Consider the following 14,286-nt stretch of genomic DNA (forward strand, 5'->3'; position numbering starts at 1 on the left):
GGATGATCTGTGGGAGTTTGATAGCAGATCGCGTTTGAAAGTGGAACAATGGTTGTTCCGATGTAGAAAACTTCGGGATTGAAAATCCCAAAAGCATGATTCTGTTGATAATTGTTATCAAATCGTGAAGTTTTTCCATGGAAACAGAAGTATTGTTTTTTAAAAAAAATCCCACCGGCCGTTGCGGTACGGCCTAAGCGCGCCAGGGGCTCCGCCCCTTGACCCCTCATCAACAGTACAAATTAAAGGCTCATATTAATATTTTTAAGAAAGGCGTAACAACGTGTATATATATATGATATGTTTTTTTGCACGGTGTTTGATATGCATGGTTATAGCCTTTGTTCAATTTACAATGGTTTATTTTGAAATACGGTATGCGAGCCGTGCCTTTCTATATCTTTGTTGTATTTCTCTTCTAATCTTACTCCCTCCTATGTAAAACGAGTTTCTTTTAAAATTGTAAACCTATGAAGATTCACAAGGAGCAGAAGAATGTAGAGAAGATGCCTAGAGAATAGTCTTAGGCTTTAAGGTTCTTGGTTTTCCCATTGGCTTGGGATGGGCCACCTTAGTCATTGTTTTGGGCTATAGCCATTGTATCTTATTTATTTTTATATTTGTTATGTATGTAATGCATCAAATGAGAAAATAAGAATAAATATTGATGAGATCATTAAGGGCCTAATATTAAAACGAACAATGATGAGATAATTACATAAATCCCTCTTTATAATCTAAGTTAACTCAACCGTCCAATATTTACCCTCGTTAAGGCTTTGATCGATATTGTGTGGGCTTTGCCAAAGCATTGGCACATAAATCTATCTTGGTTAAACGCGAAGAATAAGAAAGTGATATTCACCGGTTGAAATATTGGTAATAACTTAGCTAGGTTATTATAATAGGATTAGAAACCTAGAGGTTAAATATTTGGATAAGTCATGAGATGACTTGAACAAAAGTTGTTCACCAAAATGAGGAGTTACATGAGATGTAACTAGTAAAGTGTTACTTACCTAAATAATCACTATCCTAAAGGAAAAGCCAAAGTTGATTTAGGAAATTGATGTATTATGGATCCTCACCCACTAGAAAAATTTTCGTTGAATTTTTCCAAAATTAAAGCAAAGAGGGTTTTTAATTTTGAATAAAATAGTGGGAGTAATTTGTAAATAAAGTCCTATTTATAAATTTTAATTCGGTAAATTTACTTACTTAAATATTTCCATTGTTGTAGATTTAATGGAAAACAACACGTTATCTTACAATCGTTGCCAGATAGCTTTGGCTAATTTGTCCTTAATTTCAACATGAATGAAATTAACAAGACTTTGCCACAGTTACTTGGCATGTTATGAACTGCTGAAAGTAACATGAAAAAGGTTGGACCTAAGCCCATTCTGATGGTCCACAAGGACAAAGGAAAGGGAAAGAAAAAGGTAGTGGCAAAGTCTAAGGGCAATGGTAAGACCAAACCAAAAGGGAAAAATGCATTGAAACCCAAAGGGGGAGTTAGCAAAGAAGGAAAATGTTTCCATTGCGATAAGACCGGACACTGGAAGAGAAACTGCCATGTTTACCTTGAAGAGGTCAAGAAGGCAAAAGCAAACGGAACGTTTGTTTCAGGTATTTATGTTATTGATGTTAATTTGTCAACATCTACATCTTGGGTATTAGATACCGTGTGTGGTTCTCATATTTGTACTTCTGTACAGGGACTGCAAAAGAGAAGGAATCTGGCTAAAAGAGACGTGGACCTACGATTGGAAAATGGAGCAAGAGTTACATCATTATCTATAGAGACATATTTTTATCTTTGCCAAGTGGACTTGATTTAAATTTAGAGGATTGTTATTATGTGCCTAGTTTGACTAAGAACATTATTTCTATTTCTTGTTTGGACAAGATTTGTCACACCCCAATATAGGGGCTAAGTTTTAAAAATTATAAATTACTGGGTTAATATGATTTTTTGTAAAAAAAAAATTGATGAATCTTATTTATAAATTATCCTTCTTTAGTTTTGGGATATTCTAGAGTTCACGTGAAAGTGCATTAATTGATTTATTTGAATTATTTTATAATAATTATTATTATACTCAAAATAAAGAAGAACCACAAACCTAAGATATTTTATGGAAACCGTGTTTTAAAATTGATAATTTGAACAATGAGTATTGGAAGCTTGAATCAAATCATTCATTTTTTTTTCTATTAATTAAATACCCCACCTACGAAACCACCGCCACTCAGAAATCATGAAGAAGTTTGAAAACTTCATCTATCAGAGGAAGGTCTATCTCTCTCTTAGTCTTCGTCTTCATAATTTTTTCTCTAGGCTCCATCAGAGAAGCAAAAGAGTTAAGCAAGAGCAAGCTGAGATTATTATATGTGTGCAAAGAAAGAGAAATAGGTAAAGATCTCTTTACTGATTAATTATACTAACAAAGCAGTTTTGAAGCAACATAATGAGGAAGTGGGTGATCCCTTCTTCTTTGATTCTTATTTGCCTTCTCAGTCTCATCTCAGATCAAGGTAGAAAAGTACAGGCAAATGCCGAGGAAGTAGTCGTAGATCCTCCAAAAGTTGAGGAAAAGATCGACGTTGTGCCTACCGGTTTACAAACTGATTATGATGTCGTTAAAAGGGAAACTGAGTTGATTTCTTCTAGATCGCTTCGCAATAATGCGGAGAAATTTGAGTTCCAAGCTGAGGTGTCTCGACTTATGGACATTATTATCAATTCTCTTTATAGCAACAAGGATATTTTCCTCCGGGAGTTGATCTCAAATGATGTAGATGCGTTGGACAAGATTAGGTTCCTTTCACTCACAAACAAAGAAGTTCTGGGTGAAGGTGACACTTCCAAGTTGGAGATCCAGATTAAGTTGGACTAAGAGAAGAAAATAAAAGAATGATAGGCGCACATGGTTTTGAGATTGTTAATAAAGTGAGAATGGTAAAATTTCAAGTAAGCCATCCAAGTTTGGTAAGAGCTTAAACTATTTTTCTAAGTTCCAAATTATTATGATTATGTCATAATTGTTTCAAAATGTATTTGGAAGGTCACGTGGTTTTGGATAGGAAGATGGTCAAATCACAATTTCAGTCCTCCATTTTTGGGAACTTATGCTGGGAATCGAGTTCGTATATGTGATGTTGCGGATATGTGAGAAAAATTGGAAGCTCGACCAAATACCTCCCGATCCATCTGTATGCGTAAGCCGTAATAAGTCATTCACATGTATCCGAATTCGAAGTCTGTTTCGTCAAATACAAACCCGGTAAACTATTTTTTTCATTGATTTATCACTCGATTCGATCCGTTTTTCGGAATTAAGTTCCGTTTTTATGAAATTTATATTGTTATGTATTTGAAGAATTATTGGAAGTTTGATTAAAGATCGAGGGCGTTCGAATGGAATTTATATGGTCGATAAGTATGACATGGAAATCGAGGTAATACATTACTACCTTTTCATGCTTTATGGAACATGTTGGTATTGATAAATGCATGAATGAATATGTTTGGCCTCATTTGGGTATTTAATTAATTTTTACACTCGATATAGATGCGGTAAAAAATTCGATAAATGAATACGGCTCGGATGACTGATATAAAAAATTGATGGATTGTTAGAATTAAATTATGAGTTATGTGATTAGTGATAAAGGAATTATCATGGATTTGTAGCATATAATTTATTTCATTAAAGGTTTAATGTTAAAGGTATTTGGATGGGAAATTATGAGAATATTCCGGTAGGGTAAAAAAATACGAAAATACCCTTATGTTGAAAAATGACAAGAATTGTCCCTGAAAGTTGATTGATAACTCTAAAAGATATATTGATATGATGAAACTACTGATGTGCATATGAAATGCTAGTTTTACTTAGGAAATTTTGATAACCGGTTTTTAACCCAAGAGGGTTTATACAAGATACTAGAAATATGTTAAGGAATCATTTCAAGATTAAAGAATGTTCGGGAAAGCGATTAACCATAGGATCTCTAAATTATAGTTATTTTTGTTAAGAGTTAATACCAAAATTATCTGGTTAAGATATTACGAAAATGCCCTTGAGTGGTAAAAATAGTCCGAGTTGACCCTGAATGAGAAAGTACTTTGAGGATTCAATTTTTAAACTGATAAATTACTGATTTAATGGTTGAGATCTTACTTTTGTATGGAAAATTCCTAATAATTCGTTAGTAATGTCTGTAAAGACTTTTAACCTGGAAATCTCCGAGTTATGAGTAAATACCTGAAGAATAAATTATCGAGGGTGCTATTTTGTCAGAATTATTTGAAAGGACTGGAAAAGATGATACGTTTGAATTAAATGATAAGAGATTATATGGAAAGAAATGATTGAAATACACTGGATATGTAAAATGACCAAAATATCGTTGTAATGGAATTACTCAAGAATATCACTAAGTTCAGAAATGAATAAATATCCTCAAGCTTTGAAATGAATGGAAAAACATTGAGCACCAAAAAGACCAAAATGCCATTATGGTCTATACTAAGTAAATGTCTTGGATTAATTAAGAAATTCAAATAAACATGGATGTTGTACTGCTCTTTAATGTTATGAAACACAATTTAAGCCAATCAAACAATGTTAGTGCTATATTAGTGCTTGAATGGAAGAGATACCACTTGAATGATAGTTCGTCTCCTCAAGTTTGGATTGATAATAATTATGGAAGTACTCAGCTCAACGATAGAGCGCATTCGATATTAAGAAGTGGATATTCATGAGATAAATCAATCACGAATACCAAAAATGATTTTAGTATATGACCAAAGTGAACTGAACGAAAGTACAATATGTATCCGAAACTCAGAAGTGTCTGAATTACTCTGGAAAACTCTGAAGTAACCGGGATAACATTAATTGCTAAATGAACCAAGGAACCTTAATGACAGAGTATTTAGTAAGTAATTCGATGAGTTTGGAAATACAATAAACTTGTATGATGTACGGTCCTTATGGTTATAAACTAAGAATCAAATACGTCATTAATTCTTGATATTGTTGTAATGTGGAAAGAAAACAAAGATTATATGGATGCATGTTCGATTCCTTAAGGCATATTTAGCGATGATTCTGAAGATGATTTATGGACAAGAATTGTTGGTATTATAGAGTGAATACCAGGAAGGGCAATGAATTGCCCAGTCGACAGGCATCAGTTTTGAGAGTTGTTCAGCTCAAGTTGTTCGATAATCCGATCGATTGTCATGGATGGTAATTGCCCTGAATATTCTTTTCTTCTTTTTTGACTCAAATCACTCCAGTATTTCCGGATGCACATGAAAACATAGTGGAATTCTAAAGTATCAACCTTAAATGTCTGATTAGATCGGTTAGTAACCGATTCTCTTCAATAGGATCTCGTTCCTAGAATCTGATCAAAAGACATGAGTTTCATGTTATCTATGCTGATTATTGTAAAATACCTCTGATAAGTACTGGAATTTCTCTAGCGTGTTCCTTATATTTTTTTAATAAATTATTTTGTTGTTTTAACATGAGGTACACTGAAATCTATGGTTACTATTTTATGGATGCACCGACTTAATGGTGATGGCTTATGGATTTGTATCATGGTATAAATTGTATATTGGAGATACAGATTTATAAAGTACAGCTCTGATCAAGCTGGAAAATTTTTATGGACCTAATGTGACTCTTAGGTAGGCTCTGCGTCCCTGAGATTATTATTGGGTAGGCCCCGTGGCCCTAAGATGTGTTCTTAGGTAGGTCCTGTGGCCCCAAACTTTCTTGGGTAGGCTCTCAGGCCCTAAGATGTTCCCTTAGGTTAACTCTTTATACGATGGTTTTAAAATCCGAGCTTAAAAAAGCTCCACTAGAATATGGTTTATGGGATTTACTGAACTATCATTTGATAAGTGTACTTATTATGATTTTATGGTATTGTTGGAACACACTAGTTATCCTATTTGATCTCCTGGAAATGTCATACTTTGAATACTTCCTACGAACTATGATCTTTATGGCTTCAAATCGATGAACTACCAGTGGAACCTTAGATTTACCAAAAAAATTGTATACGTCTGATTCAAAAAGGAAACTATGTGGCTTTTCATTTATCTGCATGTCCTTTAGCATCACTTGGTAGTTCTGTATTACTGAGCTTTTCGAAGCTCACTCTATTACTCACCATTGCAGGTTAAAAGAATCGTACCAGTGCAACTATCACCATCAGCAAGGGAGTTCTTTCGGCGTTGCTTGCAGAGTATGATACATGTGATTAGGGGGCATGTAGATTGTATTTTGTTTTATATCTGAGTTTGGAAAACCTACTTTATTTCTGAATAATAATAAATCATTTTATGAGTTTGCATGTTTTGATAAAAAGTTTTAAATTTTTTCGTTATTTTTACGGTGGGTCGCTCAGATGGCCCTAATGTGACATTCCAGATCGGATCGGGTTATCCGCATCAGTCTGAGGGGGTTACAAGATTGGCTTTGAGATTATTAGTAAGAATAATTGTTGTTCTTTTTATCTCGATAGTGTTTTTTATGGTTCGACATAATTGGTTAATGGTCTCTATATTTTGGATCAAGATAACACTATTTATAACATAAATACTAAGAGATCAAAAACAAATAACTCGAATCAAACTTATCTTTGGCATTGTCATTTAGGCCATATAAGTGAGAAGCACTTATCAAAACTCCATAAAGATGGATTCTTAGATTCATTTGTTTTCGAACAATATGATGTATGTGAATCTTGCTTGTTGGGAAAAATGACTAAAGGTCCTTTTAATAGTAAAGGTGAGTGAGCAAGTGATTTATTGGGGTTGATACATAGTGATGTATGTGGACCAATGAATACACAAGCCAGAGGTGGATTCCATTACTTTATTACTTTTGTCGATGACTTCAGTCGGTATGGGTATATTTTATCTTATGCGCCATAAATCTGAAGCCCATGAAAAGTTTAAGGAATTTAAAAATGAAGTACAAAATCAACTAGGAAAGAGTATTAAGGCACTTCGATCAGATCGAGGTGGAGAATACTTAAGCATAGAGTTTGATGAACTCCTAAAAGAATGTGGGATTGTCTCACAGCTTACACCACCTGGTACACCACAGTGGAATGGAGTTTCTGAAAGAAGGAATCGAACACTGTTAGACATGGTTCTATCGATGATGAGTCATAGTGATCTTCCGTCTTCTTTTTGGGGACATGCACTTGAAACAGCCGCTTTCACACTAAATCGTGTTCCATCTAAATTGGTTCAAAAGACACCATACGAGATATGGACTGGGAAACGTCCTAGTATGTCTTTTACGAAGATTTGGGGTTCTGAAGCTTATGTAAAATATCAGATGTCTACAAAGCTCGAACCTAAATCTCATAAGTGTATATTTGTTGGATATTCTAAAGAAACTAAAGGATATTATTTCTTCAACCCTAACCAGAACAAAATATTTGTTGCTCAAACATGAGTTTTTCTCGAAAGAGAATTTCTCTCAAAGAAAGGGAATGGTAGAAATATTGAACTTGGAGAAGTTCAAGAGCAACAAATAAATGAACCTGAAGTTGAGCATGCTTCAAAAGTTGTTGAGGAGCATTCAACAGATTTAGAAACACAATCACTGCGTAGACCCACAAGAGAACATCGTACACCTGAGAGATTTGGATTTCTCGTTACGACACATGGAGATGTTCTTCTTATGGATCAAGATGAGCCCAGGACCTATCAAGAGGCAGTGTCTAGCCCAAACTCTGAGAAATGGCTTGAAGCCATGAGATCTGAGATGGATTCCATGTCAGTAAGCCAAGTATGGACTTTGGTTGAACCACCTGAAGGGGTCAAACCTATAGGGTGTAAATGGGTTTTCAAGAAGAAAACCGACATAGATGGTAATGTACAAACATACAAGGGGCGATTAGTCGCTAAAGGTTTTCGATAAGTTCATGGTGTAGACTATGACAAAACATTATCCCCTGTAGCTATGTTTAAGTCCATCCGGATCCTGCTCATAATAGTTGCATTCCATGATTATGAAATCTGGAAAATGGACGTCAAAACCACCTTCCTTAATGGAAAACTTGAAGAGGATGTGTATATGACACAACCAGAAGGTTTTGTCTTTCTAGGAGATACTGGAAAGGTTTGTAAGCTACAGAGATCTATTTATGGACTAAAGCAAGCTTCTCGAAGCTGGAATCTTCGTTTCAATGATGCAATCAAAGAGTTTGGTTTTATCAGAAATGAAGAGATGAGCCTTGTGTTTATAAGAAGGCTAGTGGGAGCATTGTTTCTTTCCTATTCTTGTATGTAGATGACATACTCATCATAGGAAATGATAAACCTACTTTACAGTCAGTTAAGACTTGGTTAAGTAGTTGTTTTTCTATGAAAGATTTGGGTAAGACAACATATATCTTAGGAGTTAAGATCTATAGAGATAGATCAAGACGACTTCTAGGTCTGAGTCAAAGTACATATATAGACAAAGTGCTGAAAAGGTTCAGTATGGAAGAATCCAAGAAAGGTTTTTTTCCTATGAGACATGTCATTTCTCTTTCTAAGGAAATGTGTCCTTCAACTCCACTAGAGAGAGAACGGATGAATAAGATTCCATATGCTTCGGCTATTGGTTCTATAATGTATGCCATGATATGTACTCGACCAGATGTATCGTATGCTCTAAGCATGACGAGTCGGTATCAAGAAAACCCTGGTGAAAATCACTAGGTTGCGGTTACAAGTATCCTTATGTACTTAAGAAGAACTAAGGATAAATTTCTTGTCTATGGAGGGGAGGAAGAGCTTAGTATAAAAGGTTACTGATGCCAGCTTCCAAACTGACAAGGATGACTCACGATCGCAATCGGGTTTTGTGTTTTGTCTTAATGGAGGTGCTGGGGCTGGAAAAGTTCAAAGCAAGACACAATAGCTGATTCTACAACAGAGGCTGAATACATTGCAAGCCAATGAAGCAGCAAAAGAGGCTGTTTGGATCAAGAAGTTCATATCGGAATTAGGGGTTGTTCCCAGTATATAAGATATTGTAGAACTCCGTTGTGACAATAATGGAGCTATTGCACAAGCAAAGGAACCCAGATCTCATCAACGATCCAAACATATTCTTAGGCACTTTCATCTCATTCGAGAGATCATTGATCGAGGAGATGTGGAAATACGTAGAGTACACACGGATGACAACATTGTTGATCCCTTGACGAAGCCTCTTACACAGCAGAGGCATGATTGTCACACTAAGTCACTCGGTATTAGATATGTGAGTGATTGGTCTTAGTGCTAGTAGGAGATTGTTAGAGTATACCCAAAGACCAATCATATGATGATTGTAATAATATTTTTATTTACCGATTTTATTGAATAAAGGCATTGCCGCTATTATTTTCATGTGTTTAACATAAACTGGAAGATAATAAAGTCCATATAATGACATAATTGTTATTATTAAAAGATCCCTAGTCAAGTATTATTATGGGCATGGACAATAATAATACGCTTAAGACTAACATGTTATTGATTGATGACAACGCGTTGTCATTGACATAGAGATGTCAGAATTGATACATGATTATATTGTTAGAGAACAATGTATTGGATTGACCGACCGTGAGCATATGTCTTGGATTATTATGTGACAGTCATAATATTGCTCATGGTGATGACTATATGTATGATCCTCAGACTTGAGATCAATACTATCCCAACATATATTGTTGTATGTTTTGATGCAGCTAAACAAGCTCCGTAACTGGTTGCTCTATAAAGACTGTTATTGAATATATCTCAATATATGTAGTGGGTGTGTATGATTAAGATAGGATTTGTCCTTTCTACATAATAGGAAATATATCACAGGCCACTTGATTGAGTAAGACTAGAAACGCATGGCCATGCTCGAATAAGTTGATATGAGATATCATAAACTATTCGTTAATTAAAGTCTACTATAGATATCAAGAAACAATAAATGGGCTATACAAGTGTGACTATTCCAAGACTTGTGCCTATTCTAGATATAAAGGACATAAGGATGTAATACATAAAAGAGTTAATCACCAAGATGATATGTCGAATCGTATTTTCTTGTAACTTAGGTGACAATGATATATTGCTAGATGTCACTCATTGTATGTAATATTAGAATTGTTCTAATAATTACTGCTAACTTTACAAGAACCTACAAGGAACCGATCTACACCACCAGTATTCACTGTTGTCCTTGCTGTTTTTCAAGGAACTCACTATAAGTATTCGCATCTCTTCCTCCTGATTTCAGTTTTTCGTACTTGGATCGCTGGTGAGACCGTCGAGTTTTGTTTCCGCTGCGCCCATGGGGTGCGCCGACGGTCCCAACACAATCGTTTGAGGCGCTGCATGGTTTCTGGCAGACATGATAACTTTGGCAAACGGATGATCTGAACTTTTTCAAGTGATGTGAGATTGTGCGACTCCGGTGAAGCTGTGAGATTCTCAGAGTCTTTAATCATCAGATTCTTCAAAGTGTTGGTAGATCGTCGTAGAAGCCAACGGGTAGATTCTCCAGCTTTGGTAAACATGTAGTTTCCAATGATTGAAGGCTGAAACCTTGATGATCATCATCTTCTTTCTCTTTGAATCCATGCGGCTCACTCAAAACAAGCTTCTCACAAATCCCAATAACTAGAGTTTGTAATGCAGTAAGATTATTCAAACCATGTGGAAGTGATACCAAGTTCTTGCAACTGGCAACACCCAATGTATGAAGAGATGTGAGGTTTTGAATCCCTTCAAACAAATATTCCAGATTATCACAGCCCCATATGATCAAGAATTGAAGAGATTTCAAGTGTTCTAATCCATGGCCAATGATAAGAATATGAGACGGGTCATCTTCCCCATATCCTTAGGTAGCTCTTCAATTTGATCACAACCAGCAAAACCAAGACCGAGCAAATTCTGCAACTCACAAATGGAGTTGGGGAGTTTCTTCATGTGGCGACAGTCACAAAGGTTGAGAGATACCTTAAATGCTTCAAATTACCAATCCATTTGGGCAAGACCTCGAAAGTAGACCCAAAAAGATCAAGCACCCTCAAACGTTGGAACTTGCTGAGACAATTTTCATTGAAGGATTTACTGGTTGCAGTCTTTCCCATATTTGGAAACCTTAGTGTACGCACATGTCCTAATTTACCAAATCGGAAGCACTTTCGTTGGAGGAATCGGAGTTTATGAGCCTCACATGCCGGATACTTGGGGCAATCTTTTCCTTGAAAGTGTTTACCAAACAACACTCGTTCTTCGCTACCAATAGAGCCAGATCATGTAAAAGATGATGCATTTTGAATACACCATAAAGAAATGCCACATTAAAATCTTCAAAAAGAGATCTTGACAACAGTTCGTTCAAATACTGCCTACCAATGTCAAACGGATTTTCATTTTCATCCGATGATTCAAGCAGACCATGAGCCATCCAAAATGAGATTAACCCAAACTCGATAAATTCATAATCCTTGGGGAAGAGTAAGCAATAAGCAAAACATTGCTTCAGCCGAGGAGACAGTTGATCATAACTTAGTTTTAGAACATAAACCATTTCATCATCTTTCTCCATTAATCTCCAAGTCTCACTATTTTTCACAAGTTCCCACTCCCGCTCTGCAGTTTTGGAGAAAAGCATACTCCCCAATGTCTTCAGTAGCAGTGGAACTCCATTGCATTTCTTGACAATTTCCTCGCCAATTTCCACAAGGTTTGGATTTTGTTTCTCTTCCCCTTTCTTGAAAGCAAATTTGAGAAACAAAGATAAAGATTTGTTATAAGGAAGAGCTTTCAATTTGTGTGGGGAGACTGTACCTGTGATCTTTGCTACTTTATGCTTCTAGTGGTAACAATGATTTTGCTTCCGGTAGCTCTCCGGGTATAGCTGTTTCAGTTCCACCCATTTTTTGTTATCTCATTCCAGACATCAACACAAGCAAATACCTTTTACCATTCAAGCAGTCTCGCAATGCCATCTGCAATTGCTGCAAGTTCTTGCTTCCAAGGTCTCCATCACCACCCCTTTCGGCTTTAACGAATTTTAGCACCAATAGTTGCAGATCAAAATCTTCGGAAACGCACACCCAGAGTTTCAACTCAAAGTGATTATGCACACAAATGTCATTGAAAACCAGTTCGGCAAGAGCCGTTTTCCCAGACCTCCTATTCCAACTATCGCAAGCACGGGTATACCTTCCTCACCAGCTGGATCATCTTGCGTTAACAGGTTCACAATTTGTTTTCTCGTGATCTCTGCCAATTACCTCCGATGCTTGCACGAAGGAGTGGGTCTCCCTGTCGAAGCGCCGGTCATGCCTTGGCCAATAATGTATCTCTGTGAGATGAAAGTTGTTTTTCAACTCAGCAAGATCATGGAAGGTCTGTTGTACTTCTTTAATCTTTTGAGCCATATTAACTCGAAAAGCAAGTGGGTTTGAACTTGAAAGGAAATAACCCACCTTCTCTCCGATCCTACTCTCTTTCCGATCTTGCTTCCTCAATGCTTCAATCTCGAATTCATCCAATACATCTTCTGTGTCTAACAGGCGTCCCTCAGCCTTTGTAGCCAAACCCGGAGTTGATTCCGATGAACCTGTTTCTCTTCAGCATCTAAAAGCACAGCTTTGATGGTCGTTAACGTGCTTTCAAGCTTTTCAAGGTCCGCCCGAATGCCCCAAGCTAGGATAATTTCTTGGCTAGCAAGATCGCATAGTTTCGAAATAACATTTTCTGCAACGTTAAATACAAAGGATTCGGCCATGATTTAGACAAGGAAAGAGAAATATTTGAGGGAAATGAAGAGAGAAACGCAAAGCAAACTTGTGGTTTTTGCAATGGTCGGAGCTTGGGATTAGGTTAGTGGAACAATTTTTTTTATTTTTATTGTTTTGTGTGAAACGTGTTGCTTTCAATGCAAAAATATAATAGTGTCGTTATTAAGATATAATTATAAATTTAGTAGCACGGTTCAGTGCCTCGGCAATAAAAAAATTATTGTTATATTTTAAGATTTTCGGGTTTAAATATTAAGAATGTTAGAAGTACGAACGATCAATGTCAAATGGTTGAAAGTTATTTTTGAATATATATTATTTTATACTTTTCACAAATTAATAAAAAAAATTATAAATTTGATACAATTATTATTATCTTTTTATCTCTCCTTTTTATTATAGCTTAACATAATAATAAGGAATCAACCATTTCTCAAATCTAAGTTATTGAGCTAAGAGCCAGTAGTGAGCAAATTAAAACCCATACAAAGAAAAACAACATAAATGGATGAAAATCATAAACTGCCCTCAGAGGGAATATGTGATTGTTTTTCAAAGTCCTATTTTGCTTTTGCATCAACGGAACTCAAAGCCCTTGCTTAGATAGAACATAAAACTAAACAACGAAAGAGAGTTCTTTCATAGAAGAGTTATATGCGACGACAGCCGACAAGGATGATAAGGTTAGGTTAGGGATTTTGCTTTTTTATATAATTTTAGGGAAAATATTTTTTTTTAAATATAATAATATTTTTAAGATATTTTTTTGTAACATTAAACATCTAAATTGACAAAAAAATTTAAACACCTAAATACAAAAAAATATATAATTTAAGTACTTACTTTTATATTTAGATTAAGGTAAATTATACAAATCATCACTAAACTTTATTCTCTCTCCTATTTCATTCAATGTATTTTTATTTTTTTCAATTTATTTATTGAACTTTGACATTACTCATGTTTTGGTCACTATGCCGTTAATTATTTAACGGCGTTATGATATGATACATTACATCAAAACGATGTTGTTTTTAAAAAATTAAATTCCTACCAAAACAACGTTGTTTTGTATCTATATAAAAACTCAAAATTTCTTTCACTTTCTTTCTTTTCTTTTTTTGTTCCTTTTATTTTCTTTCAACCTGCTCGAATTCCGACCACCATTCGTCGCAGCCGACTAATGCGTCGATCACCATGCCAGTCATCATCGATCATCGTTCATAGTGGCTAATTAGTCTTAAATTTTTTCACTAAACCCGTTTTATCCTCTTGAACACAAATCGGATGTCCTTTTAACCTAAAAATATCTTTAACTTCATGGATATAGCCGTTCGTCGTTTCATCATCCTCCGAAGTTGGGTCACAAATCCGATGGTCAAACCATTGAGTAATTGTTGCGCCAAGCTAAACAGATTGGAAAAATTGGACCATATGCTATACTTA

The 14,286-nt window shown here is 35.5% G+C and overlaps 2 protein-coding genes across 2 annotated transcripts; one reads left to right on the forward strand and one right to left on the reverse strand.

Annotated features, from left to right (window-relative positions):
* Window positions 1–2,254: 2,254 nt before the first annotated feature.
* Window positions 2,255–2,956, forward strand: LOC120208564 (endoplasmin homolog). Its single transcript, XM_039207795.1, has 2 exons — window positions 2,255–2,416; window positions 2,522–2,956. The coding sequence occupies exons 1-2, from the start codon at window positions 2,262–2,264 to the stop codon at window positions 2,898–2,900; spliced, it is 534 nt and encodes a 177-aa protein (XP_039063726.1). The 5' UTR covers window positions 2,255–2,261; the 3' UTR covers window positions 2,901–2,956.
* Window positions 2,957–11,207: 8,251 nt separating this feature from the next.
* Window positions 11,208–14,058, reverse strand: LOC120208569 (putative disease resistance protein RGA3). The gene is made up of 6 exons (XM_039207799.1): window positions 13,986–14,058; window positions 12,526–12,659; window positions 12,331–12,401; window positions 12,011–12,238; window positions 11,918–11,951; window positions 11,208–11,804 (listed from the first exon to the last, which is right to left on the reverse strand). The coding sequence occupies exons 1-6, from the start codon at window positions 14,056–14,058 to the stop codon at window positions 11,208–11,210; spliced, it is 1,137 nt and encodes a 378-aa protein (XP_039063730.1).
* Window positions 14,059–14,286: the final 228 nt, after the last annotated feature.

Source organism: Hibiscus syriacus, unplaced genomic scaffold (assembly GCF_006381635.1).
Source record: "Hibiscus syriacus cultivar Baekdansim isolate YM2019G1 unplaced genomic scaffold, ASM638163v2 tig00016637_pilon, whole genome shotgun sequence".
NCBI classification, from domain to species: Eukaryota; Viridiplantae; Streptophyta; class Magnoliopsida; order Malvales; family Malvaceae; genus Hibiscus; species Hibiscus syriacus.

Bases quoted from the DNA above. Each gene is read 5' to 3' on its own strand.
- LOC120208569 (XM_039207799.1), bottom strand. From the start codon at position 14,058: ATGATCGATGATGACTGGCATGGTGATCGACGCATTAGTCGGCTGCGA. The intron at 12,660-13,985 runs GTTGAAAGAAAA...GAAGAGAAACAG, and splicing joins GGTGGTCGGAATTCGAGCAG to GTTCATCGGAATCAACTCCG. The intron at 12,402-12,525 runs GTGGGTTATTTC...TTCATCTCACAG, and splicing joins AGAGTAGGATCGGAGAGAAG to AGATACATTATTGGCCAAGG.
- LOC120208564 (XM_039207795.1), top strand. From the start codon at position 2,262: ATGAAGAAGTTTGAAAACTTCATCTATCAGAGGAAGGTCTATCTCTCT. The intron at 2,417-2,521 runs GTAAAGATCTCT...TTGCCTTCTCAG, and splicing joins GTGCAAAGAAAGAGAAATAG to TCTCATCTCAGATCAAGGTA.